Raw genomic sequence first — 20,006 nt, forward strand, 5'->3', positions numbered from 1 at the left:
CCTTGTGATGTCATTAACCCTCTTCAGAAATGAAAGACAGACAACAACTATGTGCCAGGTACTGTGCTGAGCTTTATAATTACTGTCTCATGGATCCTCACAAGAACTCTGAGAGGTAAGCGCTATTATAATTCTCATTTTACAGATGGATCAGACAGAGGTTAAGTGACTTGCCCAGGGTCACACAGCTAGTAAGTGTCTGAGGCTGGTTTTCCTGAGTTTAAGAAGATGAATCCTCTGTTTTCAACGCCTTGACAATCTAATCAGGAAGATAAGACATATATAGAAATAGCCTATGCCACCTGATACTGGCAAGAAAGGAACAGAGTATTACTGGAAGGGAATTACTGAAGGGGACTGAATGTTGTCCTAGGGATTCTGGGAATCAGGAGCCCTGGGTCTGAGTTGTGGCTTCCCCACTAACTGACTGTGTGACCTGAGGTAGGTCACTTCCTTCTTCTGGTTATCAGTTATCTCTGTAAAATGAGGAATTAAAGATCAGTTCCATCTAGGATGTTCAGGGAAGTCTTCATGTACAAAGTGGGATTCTCCAAACTAAATGAATTAATTTTAATAACTGAATTAGAATGTAATGTTTTTTATTGGTTTCATGATGTCTTCTGACTCCACTCTTTTAAAAGTCTTAAATGGCAAAAAGAGTCCTGGCTGTCTGCTCTGCTGCTACATCTTCCAGACCTCTGGGCATTGCTAATCTGAATGACTGGGACTTCCAGTCTCCATGAGGATGAACCCTCCTTTATGTGTTATTTTCCCCAAGTATAGAGACCTCCTTGGGAGTGGGAACGGAATTTTCCATTTGTAATCACAGGATTTGGTACTTACCACACAGAGTAGGTGTTTTATAAATGTTCATCCATCCATCCATTCCAAGTGTCACAACTCCAAGTATACAGCAAATAATCACAGGCTGAAACATCCTAAGTTAGAATTCTAGCAACACTGACTTAGCTTTTCATTTTCCAGGGTTTCTAGTAGCTATCAATGTGTGAATGTCAGCATTTAGAGCAACAACAACCAGACCCAAATCTGTTTGGGTGGCATATCTCTCGATCAGGAGAACATAGCCACCTTTTAAAGGACTGCTAGCACTGCTTTATAATGGATGGGCAAGCGCCCAAAGAGGCAGGGCAAAGTGATGCAAAGTGAAATGAAGCAATTTGGGGGATAATTGAGGTAAAAAATAAAGTCACCTTTGTCTGAAGAATCTGGGTAACTGCAGCTAAAAATTATGCAGCAGACAATTCTCAACTCTTTCCTCCAATCTGTGTGTTTAGATTTCTCTTAGCAGCAGTAGTAGAATGAAGCTGCTAAGTCTAACGTGCAGTTTTCTCATGCGACACTTTGTAACCCCACAGAGATCTTTGTTTTTTCTTTCTGTGTGAGTTCTTTGAGAGAAAAGGACAGTTTCATTCTTTTTGCAAACTTGTATTCTCAGTCTCCCAACACATCACGTGGCACATGGCATGAATGGAATTATTGCTTGTTGAATGATGTCTCTAATACAATTATCAAGATCCACAAATTAGAACCCTTAGAAGTCATCTGATAAAATCGCATTTTATAGATGAGGAAACTGAGGTCCAGAGAGGGTAACACAAACATACAGATTTAGGATTCAAACCCAGATCCTTCGATACCAAATCCAGAACTTCCCCTATATATCACCATGCTGCATATCAGGTATCTGTATACAAGTTTTGTGCCCCTATGGATCTGAAGAAGAAATTTTTACTTTATCTAAACTTTTATGCCAAGCACAGTGCTTTGTAAATTAATAACTGAAGAGATATTCAGTGCTCATGTTTGGGCTGTGCCATAAAAACTATACCACCCAAATTAATTTATAGATTTAATGCTATACCAATCAAATCACCAAGGGGATACTTTATAGATCCAGACATAACACGATACTCTGCACACACTGTACTTAACGTATTTTTGTAAAATGAATGAGTCATGGTGAGCTATCTGGATGCAAATTTGATCTATTTCACCATGAAACCTTATTTATCTCATCTCAGCTTTTAATAGCTTTCTCTATAAAATGCCCCAAACTGACCCATGGAGGATTGTTTCCTTCATTTAATGTTTCCTTATTCATCCTGCTTTATATCTGTGCAAGGAATCCTGACATCACAGGATTTCATTGTATTTACCTTATGAGGCTACAAGACTTACAAGGAAAATGCAGTGATAGCCCCTTATTATAAAGAAAATCAAACTGACACACACAGAGTGTTCAATAGCCCTCAGGGAAAGAACTATCAGACATAATCTTTTCCCCTCTTCCCAGGATTCCAGAAATGAGACTCATTGTGGTTACAGCTGTAGGTGTGCAGTGATACCTGGAGAGATGAAGAATGTTCTCCACAGTTTCTTGTCTCGTGTGACATCCCTTATCTCCTTGGTCATATTGACCATTCGGCCTGCAACTGGAGGAACACGGCGAAAATCTAGGATTCTGAGAGTAAAAACAAGGAAAATAACAATAATTAAACACAAAACATTACAATGAGGCTCTTTGTACATGGCTCAACTCAACTGAGTTATTTTTAACTGAACTGAATTACTTGGATTCTTACTGTCTTTGAGACCCAGCCCTAGTTGGAGGACTGATGGGATAAAGAGCACCCATGGGTACATCCTTCTGCTGCCTCATGTGCTGGGAGATGAAGGACACAAAAGAAACAGACTATGCATTAGGGAATGAATCATTCTTTGCAACATAAGTAAAGCTTCTCCGACTCCTTAGTTAAAATGCTATGAATTTTTTTTCCTTTTAAAATTCTGAACTTAACCAATACTAAGTAAAAGGAGCATTTCCACATGTAAAGTAGGACAGGCAGGAAAAAAAAAAAAGGTTGTACATGAGTCTGTGAACCTTTATTATGGAGAGCTTGTTTTTCTTTTTAAGAATATAATACATTCAACATATTATTTTCAGATGCTCTGCTTGTCTACGTTTTTTACTAACCTTTGTTCCGTTTTGTTCTATGCATTTTAAATGCTTTGATGATCCTCTTTTCCTACTTTTCTTTTCCTTCCCCCCTCATTTTGGTAACCCCCATCTCTAACCTCCCTGGCCTCCCAAATGAAAGCAAAATAAAACCCTTGTATCAGATATGCATAGTAAAGCAAAACATTAAAACTTTTTAATGGTTGACAATGTAAGCCTTAATACATTGGAGTATATTGTTACTTCCTTCTTTCCTTCCTTCCTCTTTTCCTTTCTCCTCCCCCTCCTTCCATTCCCTCCTTTTTCCCTCCCTCTGTCCTTCCTTTCTTCTTTCCTTCCTTTACTCCCTATCTCACCTATGAAGGAATTGAAGTGGCTGCCCACATGATGGATCCCAGTACTGATCAGCACAGAAGATTTAACTTGTTCCATGTTTTTCCCCTTGATCTGGGTCAATTTACCCTTCCTTAGGTAGCTTGGTGGCCCTTCACTCCTGGGAGCTCACCATATTTATGCTGAACTTAGTGGAGACACCCAATTGGTTTTAGGCCTTCTTCAGTCCGAGCTTCTGGGCTCGTGATCCACCAGCTTTAGCCTCCCCAGTAACAGGCATGTACCACTATGCCCATCATCCTCCTATTTTCTTAAACAGGGTGTTCTGAACATAATCTAACCTTTTCCAAATCATCACTGACATAATTAACAAGCATCATTTTTTGTACTGTTATAAAATAAGCTACTGAGGTGTGAAAGGAATGTTTGCTTTTATATGAAATGACTACAGATTGTTGTTCTGAAGAACTAGAAATCATATGGGAAAATTAGCCTACTTTTTTAGTTTTTCTGTCTCTTTCTTTCACAGTCAGCTGTCAGTTTTTACTGCTGCTCACAGATCCAAGTTTTCATTTCATATAGCTCTTTTTGGTGATTCACCTCTCCATGTGCTCAACAGTTAAAGGAGAGCATCCTTACTTTCTAAAATATAGAATACCTGTGTTCTGTGGCTACTGTTTGCCTTTTCTATGGGGCTTTATGCTTGCTTACAGGTCAGGCTATATTCCATATATAGGTTGCTAGAATTCTGACCTCCAAACAAGTAGAGACTTCAGTGTACACAAGTGCTCCCCCCAAAGTGTTTACATCCAAAAATTTTCCCCAAATCTATTTAACAAGTTTAAATACATTTATTTATTTTATTACTGGAGAAAAGATAACACCCTCCTGGAGAGAAAACTCAGGATTTGCACAGAGTGATTTCTCCTTATTGCTTGAGATGCCAAAGGGAGGGAAAGGAGATCTGGGGATCTTCCCTCCCATCAGTCACTCTTGCCTGAGCTCTGAATTTTGTGGGGCCCCAGACAGCTGCATCCTGATCACTACTTCTTCTTGTCTAGTGTTTGGCTGGGATGAAAGCTGGCTCTCTACGAGAAGACAACAGGTATTCTAAGAACATTCTGTAAGCAAGTAGGTTCAAATTAATGTTATCAGTTGAAGGGAAACAGGGTGAAACATCCCCAAAAGCAGTTCTCTGGAAAATGATTTATCTCTGACTTGAACAGAGCCATTCTTTAGATAGAAAAAATTGGGGTAATCACTTGGGGGACTCTGTGCTACTGTAGGAAAAATGTGGTTTGTGCTTTTACAGAGGACAAGATGGGGTAGAGATAGAATGGTGGAGCTAAAAAATAAACCTCGGATCCTCAAATATATACCAATCAAAACTATAGTGGGGTACACTAGTAATATCTTCCTCCCCAACCCATCCACTGGTACTTTTTCCTGTTGCCTAATCCTACCCACATATCTCTTCCTACTCTGGTCTTAAGACTTTGTACATGTTCTTTCTACTGAGAGAATGTAAGCTCCTGGAGGGCAGCAACTATTTTGATTTTGTCTCTATATTCCTAGCATTTACAGTATTCTGGCACACAGTATTTAGAAATACTTCATGCTTGATTACATGCGGTCTCTCTCTGACACTTCTCCAGTTCTCCCTTCCAGGCTTCCATTTATATTCATTTTAACTATATTCTATCTGTAAAAAAACATAATGGGGTGTGTGTGTGTGTGTGTGTGTGTGTGTGTGTGTGTGTGTGTGTCCCTTACAAAGAGGTATGGGACTTCCTCTCGCTCCTCTGATTTTGGAAAAGTCTTTGTGACCACATTAAGCTACAGATATACTTTTTACTTCAATTTAGCTCTGCTGACCATTAGAACTGGGTCCACATTTTCGATGTATGTCCGACAACTGTTGATGAAGGAGGATGGGGAAGGAAAGAGGGAAAAGCAATCCAGTATCATGCAGAGTCACACTTCATCAGCATAGGATTACAGCGTATTAGTATTTGTCTCACTGAGAACTGAATGATGATGACTCCTTTTTTCTTTTGGTGGGGAACAGATGGAAGGAGGAGGGATGCCCAGACTCACCATGGCTTTGTTTGAGCTGAGATTCTGTAATTCAGTGAGGCTAATGATGGGGCAGACATACTGGGATTGTCAGCAAAGGTAGGAAATGATAGTTTACCTGTCCAGATGAAAGGCAGCAATCTCAGCATTATGTCTTTCATAGTCAGAGAAATAAAAAAAGTCGGGAGGTGTCTCCTGCTCCCTGGTTTGCCTGGGAAGGAAAAAAAGACAAAAACAGAAACCAATGAGCCTGAATCTCTCACTGAGGAAGCAATCCTCCCAGGGGAATTAATCCCTGAAGAAACATTTATTAAGCACCTACCATGTGCCAAGCACTGGCTGAGTTCTCATTGGCCTGAGCTCTGGGGATACAAAGACAAATTTCCCCACCCTCAAAGAGCCTATATTCTTTTGGAGGAGATGATGTGCACATATATAATTAGATGAAAAGTACAGACAAGAGAAGAAAAGTCAGTATTACTTGGAAAATGCAGACTATCCACCACCACACAATTCATTCCCAATAATTATCATTCAAAACAAACTTCTCTTTGTTCAGAATTTTAGATGCAAAATAGAATATAAGCAAATATAACCTGTTCTATATGATTTTGCTTTGAATAACTAGAAGGTGTTTTATGGAGAAGAATTGGTATGGAAGGTGGGGGGAGAAGAGTAACCTCTCATTTTCCTCTGGGAATTTCCTGGAAGTTGACCTCTCAAGGTGAGTGCAATAAGGATCAGAATGTTTTGGTCTCTCAGCCAATGGGGACCCTCTTCTCTGCATTCTTGGAGACAAAGCCTGTCCCTGACCCAAATTTTCTTCCATGGGTCTATTTGCCATTTCACCACCTATAAGTAATAAATTACCTAAGCAGAATCTAAATACCATGAAGGCAGGGATTTTGTTTTGTTTTGTTTTTTGGTCGTTGTTCTTCCAGCTCCACCTGATATTCTATCTGTTGTGCTGAACTAAATTGAATTAGCATGGATTGAGGCAGTATGGTACAGCGGATTTAGAAACCAGTGGACCTGGTTGCAGATCCCAGCTCTGACAATGACTAGCCATGGGTGGGATGGGGCAAGTTGATTTAATACTCTGGGTCTCTGTTTCCTCATCTAGAAAGATGAGGGAGAGGAGTTGAACTAGATGGTCTTTAAAGCCCCTTCTAAATCTATGACCTTATCTTGTGAATTGAATGGAGTCTTTGGCAAATCACTTTGCTTACCAGGTTCTCGAGTTTCTTCATCTATAAAAATTCATATGATACTTATATTACCTGGCTTCAAGTTGCTGTGAGGATCAAACAATAATGGGTCAGGGATGTGCTGGAGCCAACTGTTAAACTCTCGGTGTGAGCACTTACACTTCAGAAATCCACTAACACCATAAATCAGTGCCTGATTTATTATTTTGTTGATTGTCTATAACTTAATAAAGTAATAATGTTAATAGTACATATTAAACTTAAAATCTCATCCTGTGTACACTTGCCCTGTCCTGTTGTTTCAATCCTGTCCAACTCTTTGTGACCCCATTTGGGGTTTTCTTGGCAAAGATACTGGAGTAGTTTCCATTTCCTTCTCCAGCAGATGAGAAAACTGAGATAAACAAGGTTAAGTGACTTGCCCAGGGTCACAGAGCTACTAAGTGTCTGAAGCCAGATTCGATTGAAGGAAGATGAGTCTTCCTGACTCCAGGCCCTGTACTTTATACAGTCCTATGCCACCAGGATACCCAAGGGAGTTTCCCTAAGTCATGAGATTATATGCATATACCCCCCCCCCAAAAAAAAACACAAAACAACTGAAACATATAACTGAAATTTAGACAGAACTTTAGACAGATAAAGTATTTTGCAAATGTCATGTGATTTGATTGATCCTTACAACAATCCTGTAGAGTAATAGGAGCTATTTATTAGCTCCATTTTATGGATGGGGAAACCGAAATTCAAGGAGAGTAGATGGCTGGCTTACCCAGGAACATCCAACTAGTATGGGCCAGAGGTAGCATCTGAACCCACACTCCAAGCCCAATGCTCTTCCCACAGTACTAGGCTGAATCATAGTAAAAATATAAACAAACCACTTTTCAGCAAGTCAGTGACTCATCTCTGTGTACATATAAATCTCCACAGCCGTGCATCAGTTTCTCTCCTCTCTCTGACATAGGCCCTATCTTCTCCGAAATAATGTCCATCATTTTAGGACAGTCATCTGACCCTAAAGTGTTAGCTTTCTTTAAAAAGAAAGGGAGCGATCTGGGATCTTTTCTGAAACACCTCTCCTGGGGTTTCCAAAGCCTGATAAGCAAAATCCTGCTCTGGAGGTGCGAGAGACTGTTGTTTGTTCATTTTCAGAGCCAGGGAAATGAAAGTCACAGATTTCACCATGTAAACATAAGATGTTAATATTAAACTCGGCCTCCCTAAGCCCACATAAATAATCCAATCTATTCACCCCCTTGCCAGAGGTAAATAATTGCCATCTGCCAACAATACCTAGCTCTTCGACAGTACACACAGCTGGGGTAGGTAGAGTATCTGTCCAACACCCAGGCACCTGTTTGGAGGGGCTGCTGGGACAGCCTCTTGTTCACAGTGTCACACTCCAGTGATTTCCTCTGTACAAGGGACTGTAGCAGATTGGACCGAGAGCCAGGAGATTTGTCAGGATTTGTGGTCCAATGAGTACTTCTTCATCCAGGTGATGCCCATAGCCTGCTCCCAATGGAACAGCTGAGACCAACTCCACTGAGCTTGGACCCTTTCCCAAAGTGATGCTCAGAAGCATCAGGGAGAGAAAACTACTCCTGTGATCCAGGATCCCTGGCATCCGTCCCTAATGCTGCTTGTGGTCATCTTGGCCCTCTATGTCCCTAATCTCCCAGGCCCTTCCAATAGTACTGCAGAATCTCAGTGTTAGAAAGACTTCAGAGACCATCGGTGGCTAACACCTATGTGAACTGCCTCCACATGCCTGGTCCCAACCTGCTCAAGCATCTTCCCCTTCTTCTCCTGCTACCTTTCTGTCTATTTTGTTGCTGACTTAGGGTTTCCTCTATCTCTCAATTTTCGTGATTGTTCTTGTGGATGTTGGGATTCATCCAGATCTCCTGCTTTCTGCTTTTTGGCTCTGAACAGATACCTTTAGTTACTCGTACTCTGGCCTTGAAGTTTTGGAGAATTCACCCATCAGCCCATCTTATCAATCAGCATTTGTTAAGTGCCAACTAGGCCATGAACTGTACTAGGTTCTGGGATTACAGTAAGCTTACATTCTATTGGGGTGTGACAACACGTAAAAATATGTATACATGTATACTGATCTATGTATATCAATATATCTATATCTATATTTCTCTCATAAATGGATGTGTACATATATACATACATTTATATACATATATACACATATATACAGAGAGAGAGAGAGAGAGAGAGAGAGAGAGAGAGAGAGAGAGAGAGACAGACTGTGGACTTCTTGAGAATAGGGACTGTTTTTACCCTTTCTTTCTTAGCATTTAACATATAGTGCCTAGTACAAAGCAGATTAATAAATGCATGTGTGTGTTTGTATATACTTGTGTATGCTTGGGTATGCGTATTATATATGCATTTACAAAATAATTGGGGGCTAATAGTGGCTGGGTAGCAGTCAGGAAAGACTTTATTTAGAAGATAGTAAATGAGCCAAGCTTTGAAGGAAACGGTGAGTTCATAAAGGCAGAGGAGAGAAAACATTCCAGGTAGTGGGGATAGCTTGTTCAGGCCACAGAGGCAGAAGATGGTTTATCATGTGTGAGGAGGAGCAGCAGGGTCAGTGTACTTAGACCACAGGGTGTAGGAAGAGGAGGAAGGTATAAGTTGGGGGCAGGGATGTGAAGACCTTTCAAAACCAAAGAGAGGAATGGATATTTGATCCTAAAGGCAATAAGGTGCCACCAGGCAATTTCACAACCAAAACGGGATCTTAAAGATCATTCAATCCAACCCCTTCATTGGAAAGGGAAATAAGTATTTACTGAGTGCCTAAAGTATGTCAGACATTGTACAGACATTATCTCAGTTGGTCTTCACAACAACCTTGGGAGATAGGTGCTATTATTATCCCTGTTTTACAGATGGAAAAAAAACTGAAACAGATAGAAATTATCTGATTTTTCTCAGGGTCACATGGCTAGTAAATATCTAGGGAACGAATTGACCTTGCTTATTCTGAATCTAGGGACAGCTCTCTGTCTACTGCACCACCTAACAAGTCATCCAGCATTTATCAGCTCTTTATTTATTTATTTGTTTGTTTCTTTGTTAACTAATTATTTATCTGCTATGTGCCAGGTGCTGTGCAAAGTGCTGGGAAAGAAAGGAAGTGAGGAAAAAACAATTCCTGTCCTCAAGAAACTCAGTCTAATGGGGGGGGGAGGCAACATGTCAACCACTATGGACAAATTCTATATACAACACGGTAGGAAGGTGCTAAAATTGAGGATGCTAGAGAAAGTCTAAGACTTGAAGGAAGCCTGGGAAACCAAGGAGAAGTGAGGAGAAAGTAACAGGCATGGAATTCTCTAACATTTAGCTAAGAATATGCAAGCCAAAAGCCACACGTTTAGTTAGTAGCAGAGCTGAGACTAGAAGTCAGGTCACCTGGCTCTTAGGTCTGCAGGCTTCCCACTTCACCACCTAGCCATCTATAAGAGACAAAACCTTCAAGACCGGAAACCAAGTTAAGACTTCAGATCACAAACTCAGCCTGCTGTTACTGACCTTAGCAAAGCAAGACATGTTTGGTGAAGACAATACAAGAAGAAAAGATGGCTAACAAGGGATGTGCTTTCAGAACACAAATATCCACTTTTCCCTCAAATGGAAGGTGGAAAACTTCCAAATTCAGCTCCTTCTACAAGGAGACACAATTTGAAAACCCAGTAAGAGAAAGTAGACACACCCAATTCCTTCCCACACTTACAAATATGACTTGAGTAAGCTGATAGGTATCAGAAAATTTGTTCAAGTAAATAAACCACTTCCATCTGTTGCTTTAAAAAAAAAAATCTCCTGGAGAGATGAAATATAACACAACTGTTCCTTTACAAAGAAAAATGGCTTCAGAGAATACATTTAAAAGACAATGCAATCTTATTCTTTATAGAGCATAATGAGAAAAAGGAAGTAACCTCTTTGGGATTGTTTCCTCATCTGTAAAATTGAAAAGTTTGGACAAAGCAACCTGAATTCTAATCTTTGACCCAATAAAATGGATATTCTGGTTCATGGCCATGCCTCTTGACAATTAATGACTACCACTAAGATTCTACCAGTCGAAAACCAGGCAAAGAGGTGGGAGGAATCTGAGAGATCAGCTAGTGCAGGGGTTCTTAACTGTTTAGGTCAACGACCCCTTCTCAAAAGAATGTTTTCAAAAACATAAAATAAAATATATACATTGCAAAGGAAACCAATTGTATTGAAAGATAGTTATCAAAATATTAACAACAATAAAAACAAATTCACAGACCTCAGGTTAAGAACCTCCAAACTGGTCCAAAGTTTCCATCTCAGAGGAGGTAAGTAAGGTTCAGACAATTGTCTTGATCAACTTAGCGACAGAACCAAGAGTACAGAACATAATGACCTTTCTCCCAAGGCTTGTGCCAGTCATTCAATACACCTTGGCTGGAGGCCAAGTGGCTTTACCCTTTCAAGGTAAAAGAAGAGGGATTTCATTCCTTATGTCCATATGGGGGAGGAGTGGCAAGGGTAGGGGGCAGAAGGTGAACACTATTTGTTATTTAATCTAATAAGGAAGCTAGGTGGTAGCTTCCCAATTCCGTGCCTTTGGCCACCTTTACTGGCAACTTCCCTTCCATTTTTCATTCATACCAGATATAAATAACCAATAACAGCTTGAGATCCTCTCTTCTCTGGTAGTATCTGGAGTTCAACTGGAGCCAAAGTCTTGGGGATTAAGTTAAAGGGATTAATTTCTAATGGCAGAATTCTAGGTACCAGCCAGTTGCCTAGAAGGCTGGATTTTCCACCTTAAGGCATTTCCAGTGCTATGGAAAATCATCCTGCTCAGGTCACGAATTCTAATCTTTTTCCTTTCTCTCCAACCCTGCCACCACGAAGTTATTTCTGGAGCACTTATTACAGACCTGTGATAAGACTGTAGGCGGGATGCTGACACTGGAAAGGGACCTACTTGCTATTCCCAGGAAACAATTTTTTATCCCATTTTCATGCTTCTGAAAAGCTGTCCACTGTGCTTGGGAGATACCATCTCCTCACCTCCACTAATTAGAACCTGTAGTTCTCTCTCTCTTTCTCTCTCAGTCTCTCTCTCTCTCATTCTCTCTTTGTCTCTTTCTTTCTCTGTCTCTCTCTCTCCGTCTCTCTCTCCCCCTTCCTCCTCTCCTCTCCTCTCGTCTTTCCTCTCGCCCTCTCCTTTTCCCTCTCCCCCACTGTGTGTCTCTCCCTCTCCCTCCCTCCCTGACTCTTTCTAATATATATGTATGTATATCGCATTTATTCAAGATCATAGACTGAGAAATATAAGGATCCTCAAAAGCCCTTTATGACATCACACACACACACACACACACTTTTATAGATGAAGGGGGAGACTCCGAGACAATAATAAGAATAACTCACATTTATACGGCAATTACTATATACCGTGCATTGTGCTAAGCATTTTGTAATTCTTATTTCATTTGATCCTCACAAAAACTCTAGTAGGTTCTATTATTATCCCCAAAGAAACTGAGGCAAATGGGTAAAGTGACTTGCCCAGGGTCACACAGTCAGTATGTGTCTGAGGCCAGATTTGAACTCCATAAAAACTAATTCACAGTCCTCAGATTAAGAACCTGCAAGCTAGTCCAAAGCTCTCATCTCAGAGCAGGTAACTGAGGTTGTATTTATTCAAGATCTTAGGTCATTCCTTTTTCTCTAATCCCACCACCATACAGTTATTTCTAGAGCACTTAATATAAATGACTCCAAGCCCACTGTGCCACCTGGCTGGCTGTCATATTAAGTGACTTGTTCAAAGTTACACAAATAGTGAGGTGTCAGGGACAGGATTTGAACTCAAGTTTTCTCAATCTACCACCCTGATTCATGGTTAATTATTCTTAACTGAATGAGCACCCCTGCTCTAGATGAGCCCAGGCCTATGTGTGTATGTGTGCCAGACTTTAACACCCTTCTATACAAATCACTGATGACTAACACAAGCCAAGCCCAGATGGGATCATGACATCCTCCTTCCAGTGAACTGAGCCGTCCTTGAAGTCTTTTTTCAGACTGATAAGACCTCTCAGAAATTGTGCTCCTCTAGAATACAAGATTGCCTTCATCCCACGATGAAGGACTAAAGTTAGGTTTTCTATAGCCTGGAAAATTAGATTCCCCTCATCACTCAATCCACAAATATTTGTTAAGTTACCTACTGTGTGCAAGGCTTTGTGATATGTACTGCAGGGAGGTGAAGAGTTATATGGATGATATGAATGATAAGTGCTCTGGGTGTTCCAAGAAAAGACAGAGACCGAGACAGAGATAGAGTAAGAGAGATAGACAGGGAGATAGGGCAAGACAGAGGGGGACAGAAACAGGCAGAGACAGACAGAAGTGGGGACAAACAGAGAGACACAGAAAGAACAGAAACAGAGACAGAGAGAGAGGAAGGAAAGAGAGAGAGGAAGAAGGAGGGAGGAAATGGGAAAGAGTGAAGGAGGGAGAGAAAGAGGGTGAGAGAGAGAGACAGAGAGAGAGGGAGAGAGAGACAGAGAGAGAGAGGGAGAGAGAGACAGAGAGAGAGCACACTTTGGGATGAAGCATTCTGGGAAGGTTTCATGAGAGATGTGGAATCTGAACAGGGGCCCAGAGTACAGGCTGCTTTTATGGGTGGAAAAGGGGTGAGAGAAGCAGCATTTCAAATGTTGGGATCCTTCCTCTCTACACTGCCCAGTGAACAATTTACTCCCACAGAGCACCTGATTTGTACCAAAGATTAGACCTCGATGAAGAAAATGATGTCTGCTGTATTTAGGGATTATTTTTCTTTTACAAGCTTTCTATCTGCACTCTCTCTCTAGGCAGTACAGAAACATCAAACAATCTGGCATAGTCTTCTACATCCTGCTACCCTAACCTCATTTATTTATCTCTCTCTCTTTTTAAACATTAATCATCCCCAAATAGCACACACTAGCTTCTGTTTCCTAATTGCACTATTTTCCATCCTCTTGGTACATCTGACAAAAGCACAGAGATTTTAGGAAAATTCTGTCATTGGAAATCAAGGCTGTAGAGCTTAGTGGGACCCTAGAGATCCTCACCTCTGCCCCGTCATTTTACAGATGAAGGCCCAGAGAAAAGTGTCTTGCACAAAATTATAGCTCTAGTTAGTTGGAGGGCTGCAATTAGAACCCAAGATTCCTGACTCCCAGACCTGTGCCCCTTCCTCTACTTTATACTGGCTCTCGGTACAAATAACGATAAAGGAAATTATGACTTGGGGGGAGAGAAGGGTGAAGTTAAGTATGACATAACCCCTGATTCGTAAAGATTGGAAGGGAATTTTATGTTTGGGGTTTTCATTTTTTGGGGAAACTGACTGTGTCATTTGGGGGGGGGGAGGCAAAGAGAGACCTTGCTGTAAAATGATGAGATCTGTCCTGAGTCTAGTGACTTCTTGGTTCATGCCTTTGCAATGAAGGCACTTCCTAGCTAGGTTGAGACTCAGTTCGTTTCTCTGTAAAATGAGAGATGGCAGATTGCATTCAGGGGCAGCGACATGGTCCAGTGGACAGAGGGCCGGATCTGGAGTCAGAAAGAGTCATCTTACCGAGTTCAAATCTGGACTCAGGCACTTATGAGCTGTGAGAACCTGGGCAAGTCACTTCACCCTATTTGCCTCGGTTTCCTCACCTGTTAAATGAGCTGGAGAAGGAAATGATAAACCACTTCAGTACCTTTGCCAAGAAAACCCCAGAATGGGGTCACAAAGAACTGGACACAACTGAAAAGACTGAACAATGGTTTTCATTATTTACAAGGCTGTTAAGAGAAATACCTTTAAAACATTAAAGCACCATGGAAATAATAATGATAAAAATAAAAACAAAGCATACATGTCACTCCCTATCTTAAGAGACTCTAACCTGTCCCTGTTTAATCTGCAGCTAGGTATCACAGTGGTTAGAGCTCTGGGCCTGGAGTCAGAGAACTGAGTTCAAATCTGGCCTCAGACACTTGCTAGCTATGAAGCACCGGGCAGGTCATTTAACTTCTGTGCCCCAGTTTCCTCAGCTGTAAAATAGGGCTAATAATGGTACCTACCTCGCCAGGTTGGTGTGAGGATCAAATGAGATAACACTTGTAAAGTGCCTAGCATGGTGCCTGTCACATAGTAAGGACCAATAATAAATTAGCATTATTAATGTAATAATTGCTTGTTTCCTTCCTTCCTTCCTTCCTTCCTTCCTTCCTTCCTTCCTTCCTTCCTTCCTTCCTTCCTTCCTTCATCTTCCCAGTTTCATTACACATTATTCCGCTCTCTGTGCTATCACTGCAACCACATCAACCTTGTCTCTGTCCCTCTCTCATGGTACCCTACCTCCAGCCTCCATGGCTGGCAGTCTCCCGTGCTTTGAATATCCTCCCCCATGACTGCCCTCAACTTCAAAGAGGTCTTCAGAATGCAGCTCTGGTGTCACCATCTATAAGAAGTCCGTTTTTTGGATCTGTTCCTATACCCATTCACACACGCACATGGTGTTCCTCTTGCTTGAGTCTAAGTTCCTTGAGACCTGGGTTTTTTTCATTTTTCTGTCTTTGTATCTTCAGTGCTTGGCACAGTGCCTGGCACAAAGCAGACACTTCATAAATTCTTGTCAAGGGAGCAAATGACAGACACCACCCAATCAGGCAGAACAGCAGGAATTGCTAAAAGGGACACCAATAGGTCAAGGGATTGAATCCACTGGCATCAACAGGATTAAATTTTTTCAATTCAAAACTGACCTGGCCCTTAAAAAAAAGGTCAGTCCTTCCACTGACCTGGACTTGAGATTGAAATGAACATGGCCTGATTTTGTCTCCAAGTATCAGGGAAAGCTAGAAGCAATCAAGTGGGAAGGTGAACGTGACTAGATGAGATATAGAAGCCTATCTCTCTTTTAGACTCTTGTTTCCTGTGGCCAGTGCAGAGGCCTTATGTTTCTCCTGGTCAGCTCTAAGGCAGCTTTCTCTCTCTGTCTCCTCCTCCCCTTACCCTCCCCTTCCCTTTTCACTCTTATTCTGTTCCTTTGTCCCTCCCGCATTCTCTGTATCTCTCTCTTTCCCTCTCTTAGTCTCCATCTCTTTGTCTCTCTGTCTCTCTCTCTGTCTCTCTTTCTCTGTCTCTCTCTGTTTCCTCGCCTCCCCCCATGATCTTATATCCAAAAAGCAAGCCTTTGGAGAAGCAATGAATTGTACTCCAATTCATCTGCTACTTTACAGAATGAGGGTGACTATGCGTCATTAGCATAACTTAAAATAATATTCTTAATTTATAGGAGTCATTTTTTGATGGAAATGCTAAAAATTTCCTCAAGCATCCACATGCATTCAAATTTCAAGTGAATTCCCCTCCTTAGGTTTCTTTAGAGAAGGGATAGTTTCATGCTTTGTATTTGGATGAATGAAAACTCCCTTATTAAATGCTCTGTGCCAAGTACTGGGCTAAGCACTCAGTATACAGAAAAACCAAGAGTAAATTTCGTCTCTCAAGGAGTTCACATTCTAACAGGAGGATTCAGTAGCAGGGCAGATGGAAATGGCTTGACTCTATTTGCCATTTCTTTTTTCTTGTCTCAGGACTTGGTAGGTAACTTGGAACAAAAGCATTTGTTGATGTTTTTCTTCCCAACCAGGAAGCTGATTCCTTTCAAGAGGCTCTATCTACCCACATACTGCTTATGGTAGCCTAGAATTTGATCTCTCTAGGGGGTTACTCCCCAAGGTGGTAGTTTTGAGGCTAGAAGTAGGACATTGGTAAGTAACCAAGCACAATGTTTGGCCCATAGCAGGTGCTAAATCAATACCTTTGACTGACTGATTTTCATTATTAACAGACTGGTGGAGAGTCATCTGTCTTACTGAGATTCAGTCCAAAATAAAGTTCTGTCAGTAACTCAGTAAAAAACCCTAAGAATTATTGTTTGGGAAAGTGATTCCTTCCTAGAACAGTATTTTTTTTATTATTACTTCAGACTGGTAGAGATGGAAGAGCAGTATTGATGATCCGAGAGTCAGGGGAACAGAATGGATAATGTTTACCAGGTGTACCCGTCTAATACAGGTAGTCAGTGAATTCTGAATTAAGGGCTTACGTCAGTATTGGTGGCATGGAGACAGTTCTAATGAAACTCGCTGCTTCCATGGCTTGCATCAGTGTATAGTACGCAGAATGTCACTTATAGCACATACAGTTTTTAAACAATTGTGAGTTGGTGCGTATATGTTTGTACATGCATGAAAATACATGTGGGGGAGGGAGTGAGCAGGAAGAGACTCTGGTGGCAATAATAATAGTAGTAGTCAGTATTTATAATGTATTTTATGGTTTGGGACTTAAAATAACCTTGGAAGTTAAGTGCTGCTATTATTTCCCTTTTATAGATGAGGAAATTGAGGCTGAGAGAGTTTAAGTGACTTCCCTAGAGTCACAGAAGCTGGTCAGTGTCCAAGGCAGGATTTGAACTCTGGTCTTCTTGATAGCAAGCTCAGTACTTTATCCACTCTACCCCCAAGCTACTGTCTTAAAAGTTGTAGAAATGGGAATAAGAAGACTTGGGCTCAAATCCTGACTCTTTCACTTGCTAGATGTGTGAACTTGGGGAAGAATTTTAATCATTCTAGCCTCAGTTTTGTCATCTATAAGGAGAAGATCAGACTAGTTTATCTATCTCCTAGGGGCCTTCCAAGTAAAAATCTATGAACTTCTGAATTATCGCCTTCCTTCAAAACTCTTCCTTTTCAAAACATGAGCAAAAAGTGCTACTTCCTTTACGTTGTCGAAACTCTGCATGCTACATACACGGACGTTGTTTTAAGGGCACACAGTAAAGCATGGTAATCAATGGCTGAAAAGTGAAAATTCACATTACTTATTGAATTCTCTACATGCATATATATGCACATATTTGTAACTGTATGTATATTTAACTGACCTCCCTGCACCCAAACTGTCCATTTAAAATCATGTACTACATTAGTGTCAGGTAAATAGGTCACCCAACTTTATTCCCCTGTTTAAAAACCTTGATAGGTTCAAAGGTCCTCATCTATGAAATAAGAGGGGCAGCTAGACAAACCATTCCAGCATCTTTGCCCAACAAACAAACAAACAAAACTCAAAGTGGGTCAGGAAGAGTTGAATACGGTTGGAAAAATGACTAAACAAAGACCTACTATGTGCCAGGCATTGTGCTAAGTTCTTCCTAAGTATCTCATCTTATCTCACTTTGTGTGTAGTTCTGCCAGTCAGAAGGAGGGTACAGGTTTCTGAATTCCAAGTGAGTTTCATTTATCTGATTACTACATTACAACTAATGATGATCACTGAGTCACAGATTAAGAGCTAGCTAGCAGGGACCTTGGAGGCCATCTGGTCAAAACTTCTCCTTTCACAGATGAGTTACTGAAGCCCAGAGATGACATCCAAGGACAGGCAGCTAGTTCAGGGAAAGAAGTAAGATCTGAATGCAGATCCCTCTGACTTGTAATTCATTATTATTTCCCCCATAACACTGTACACTGGTAGGTCACTCTTTATACTAGCTTACTAAACTGTGACTTTCCTTATTTTGTCTGATCCTTACAACCTAATGAGGTAAGTAGAGCAGGTATTGGTGGTACTGTTACTGCCACTTTACACGTCACAGATAAAGAGGAGAGAAGGAGATTATTAGTCATTTGGTTTAAATCCTCCATTTTACAGATGCAAAAACTGAGGCTAGGAAAATGAACTTGTCCAAAGTTATTTACTAGGTGGCATAGCAGGAGCTTGAAGGCAAATCTCCTGATTCCAAGTGCAGTATACTTTAAAGTGTCTCAGGCAAGAATGGCTGGCCTGATATATACACACAGTAGGGGACCACTCATGTGGCTTGATCTGAAGAGCCTCAAAAGAAATTCTCTTACCATCTTGCCATGATGCTTTAAATCCTCACTATTAATATTCCTCCTCTGGGTTAAAATAGGGGTTCTTAGCCTTTTTTGGTGTCATGGGCCCCTTGTATAGTCCATGAGCTCTTTGGACCCCATTCTCAGAAGAAAGTTTTAAAATGCTTAAAATAAAATAAAAATTTACAAAGAAAATCATTGAAATAAAGGTATTGAAATATTTTTTTAAAAAAGTTCAGAGCCCCAGGATAAGAACCTCTGGGTTAGAGTATAGTGTGAGAAAGCCCTAGTTAAAATACAACAATGTGCTTGATTAGATAACATGCTGATTCTGTAACTCTCTCTTAATGCAACAGTTCAGGTGAGTTTTCCAGTTCCCTTGCCTTTGGTGAAATCCTCAGAAAAAGGGATTCAAATCAGCTAAGTTTTGATGGTCTAGGTTGAGATGAAGAGGCTGGGAACTTTGGCCACCAACTAAGGATGGCACAGAATCCTGAAGAACCAGAAGGTAGAATTAAAGCAGGGGCCAACTATGGGTGGAAACAAGGGGGTACTAGAAGAGAGGAAGATGATACCTACAGGGAGGGAGTTGAACCTTGCCTGCTTCTCCATTTTACTAATGGCTCCCGGAGGAGCCTGGGTATGAGTGTGCGCAGATCAACACAAATCCATTTCACTACTGGAAAAACAACTCAAAGGGCATGGCCTCCTGGCAGTGGGGCATTATAAACAGACTTGCTAGATGTGTACACAAGACTCACAAATATATCCAACAAGAGACAGCCAACCTAGAGATAAAGGTCTAATGACTCTAGCTATCACCTTAAGAAATGGTGTCCCCAGGAAATTAAAAGCATTGTGTCCAGAGCATTAACTACACCCAAGTAACTAATTGGCAAAAATAGAATGATGAAGGTAAACAGCAGGTCTTTACACCATGCAGAGAGAGAGAGAGAGAGAGAGAGAGAGAGAGAGAGAGAGAGAGAGAGAGAGAGAGAGAGAGAAACAGACAGACAGACAGACAGAAACACAGAGACAGAGACACAGAGAGAGACAGAGACAGACAGAGACAGAGACAGAGAGGAGGAGGAGGAGGAAGAGGAGGAGAAAAAAAGGCTTTAATTGAGAAAAAAATGACACTAGAACATTTCTAACGGAATCAAATTGACAATGTCCAACAAAATGATATACTTGATTATGTGAGTAGATAGATAAGAGGCACCACAGCTCAGTGGATAGAGAGAGAGCTGGTCCCTGGAGTCAGTAAGATCAGCATTTAAAGTACCACCTCTGGCTGTGTGGCCCTGGCCAAGGCATTTAAAACTGTCAGTGACCAAAGCCTGTCTCTAAGACTATATGTATCTGTTGAGAGAGATTTCATATCAGGGAGTTGTCTACACAGATGAAATCAAAGATCTGTATCAAATACATGCAGG

At 41.0% G+C, this 20,006-nt stretch overlaps 1 protein-coding gene across 1 annotated transcript in view; it reads right to left on the reverse strand.

The window, feature by feature from the left end:
- The window catches only part of FAM20C (FAM20C golgi associated secretory pathway kinase), a 146,050-nt gene that overhangs the window by 29,221 nt on the left and 96,823 nt on the right, over positions 1–20,006 (reverse strand). Inside the window, exons 4-5 of the mRNA XM_072597805.1 lie at positions 5,505–5,597; positions 2,367–2,482 (exon numbers count right to left, since the gene is read on the reverse strand). Coding sequence (XP_072453906.1) covers positions 2,367–2,482; positions 5,505–5,597 — 209 coding nt within the window. The remainder of the gene's footprint in view (positions 1–2,366; positions 2,483–5,504; positions 5,598–20,006) is intronic.

The sequence above is a fragment of the Notamacropus eugenii genome, chromosome 3, assembly GCF_028372415.1.
Source record: "Notamacropus eugenii isolate mMacEug1 chromosome 3, mMacEug1.pri_v2, whole genome shotgun sequence".
Classification (NCBI taxonomy): domain Eukaryota; kingdom Metazoa; phylum Chordata; class Mammalia; order Diprotodontia; family Macropodidae; genus Notamacropus; species Notamacropus eugenii.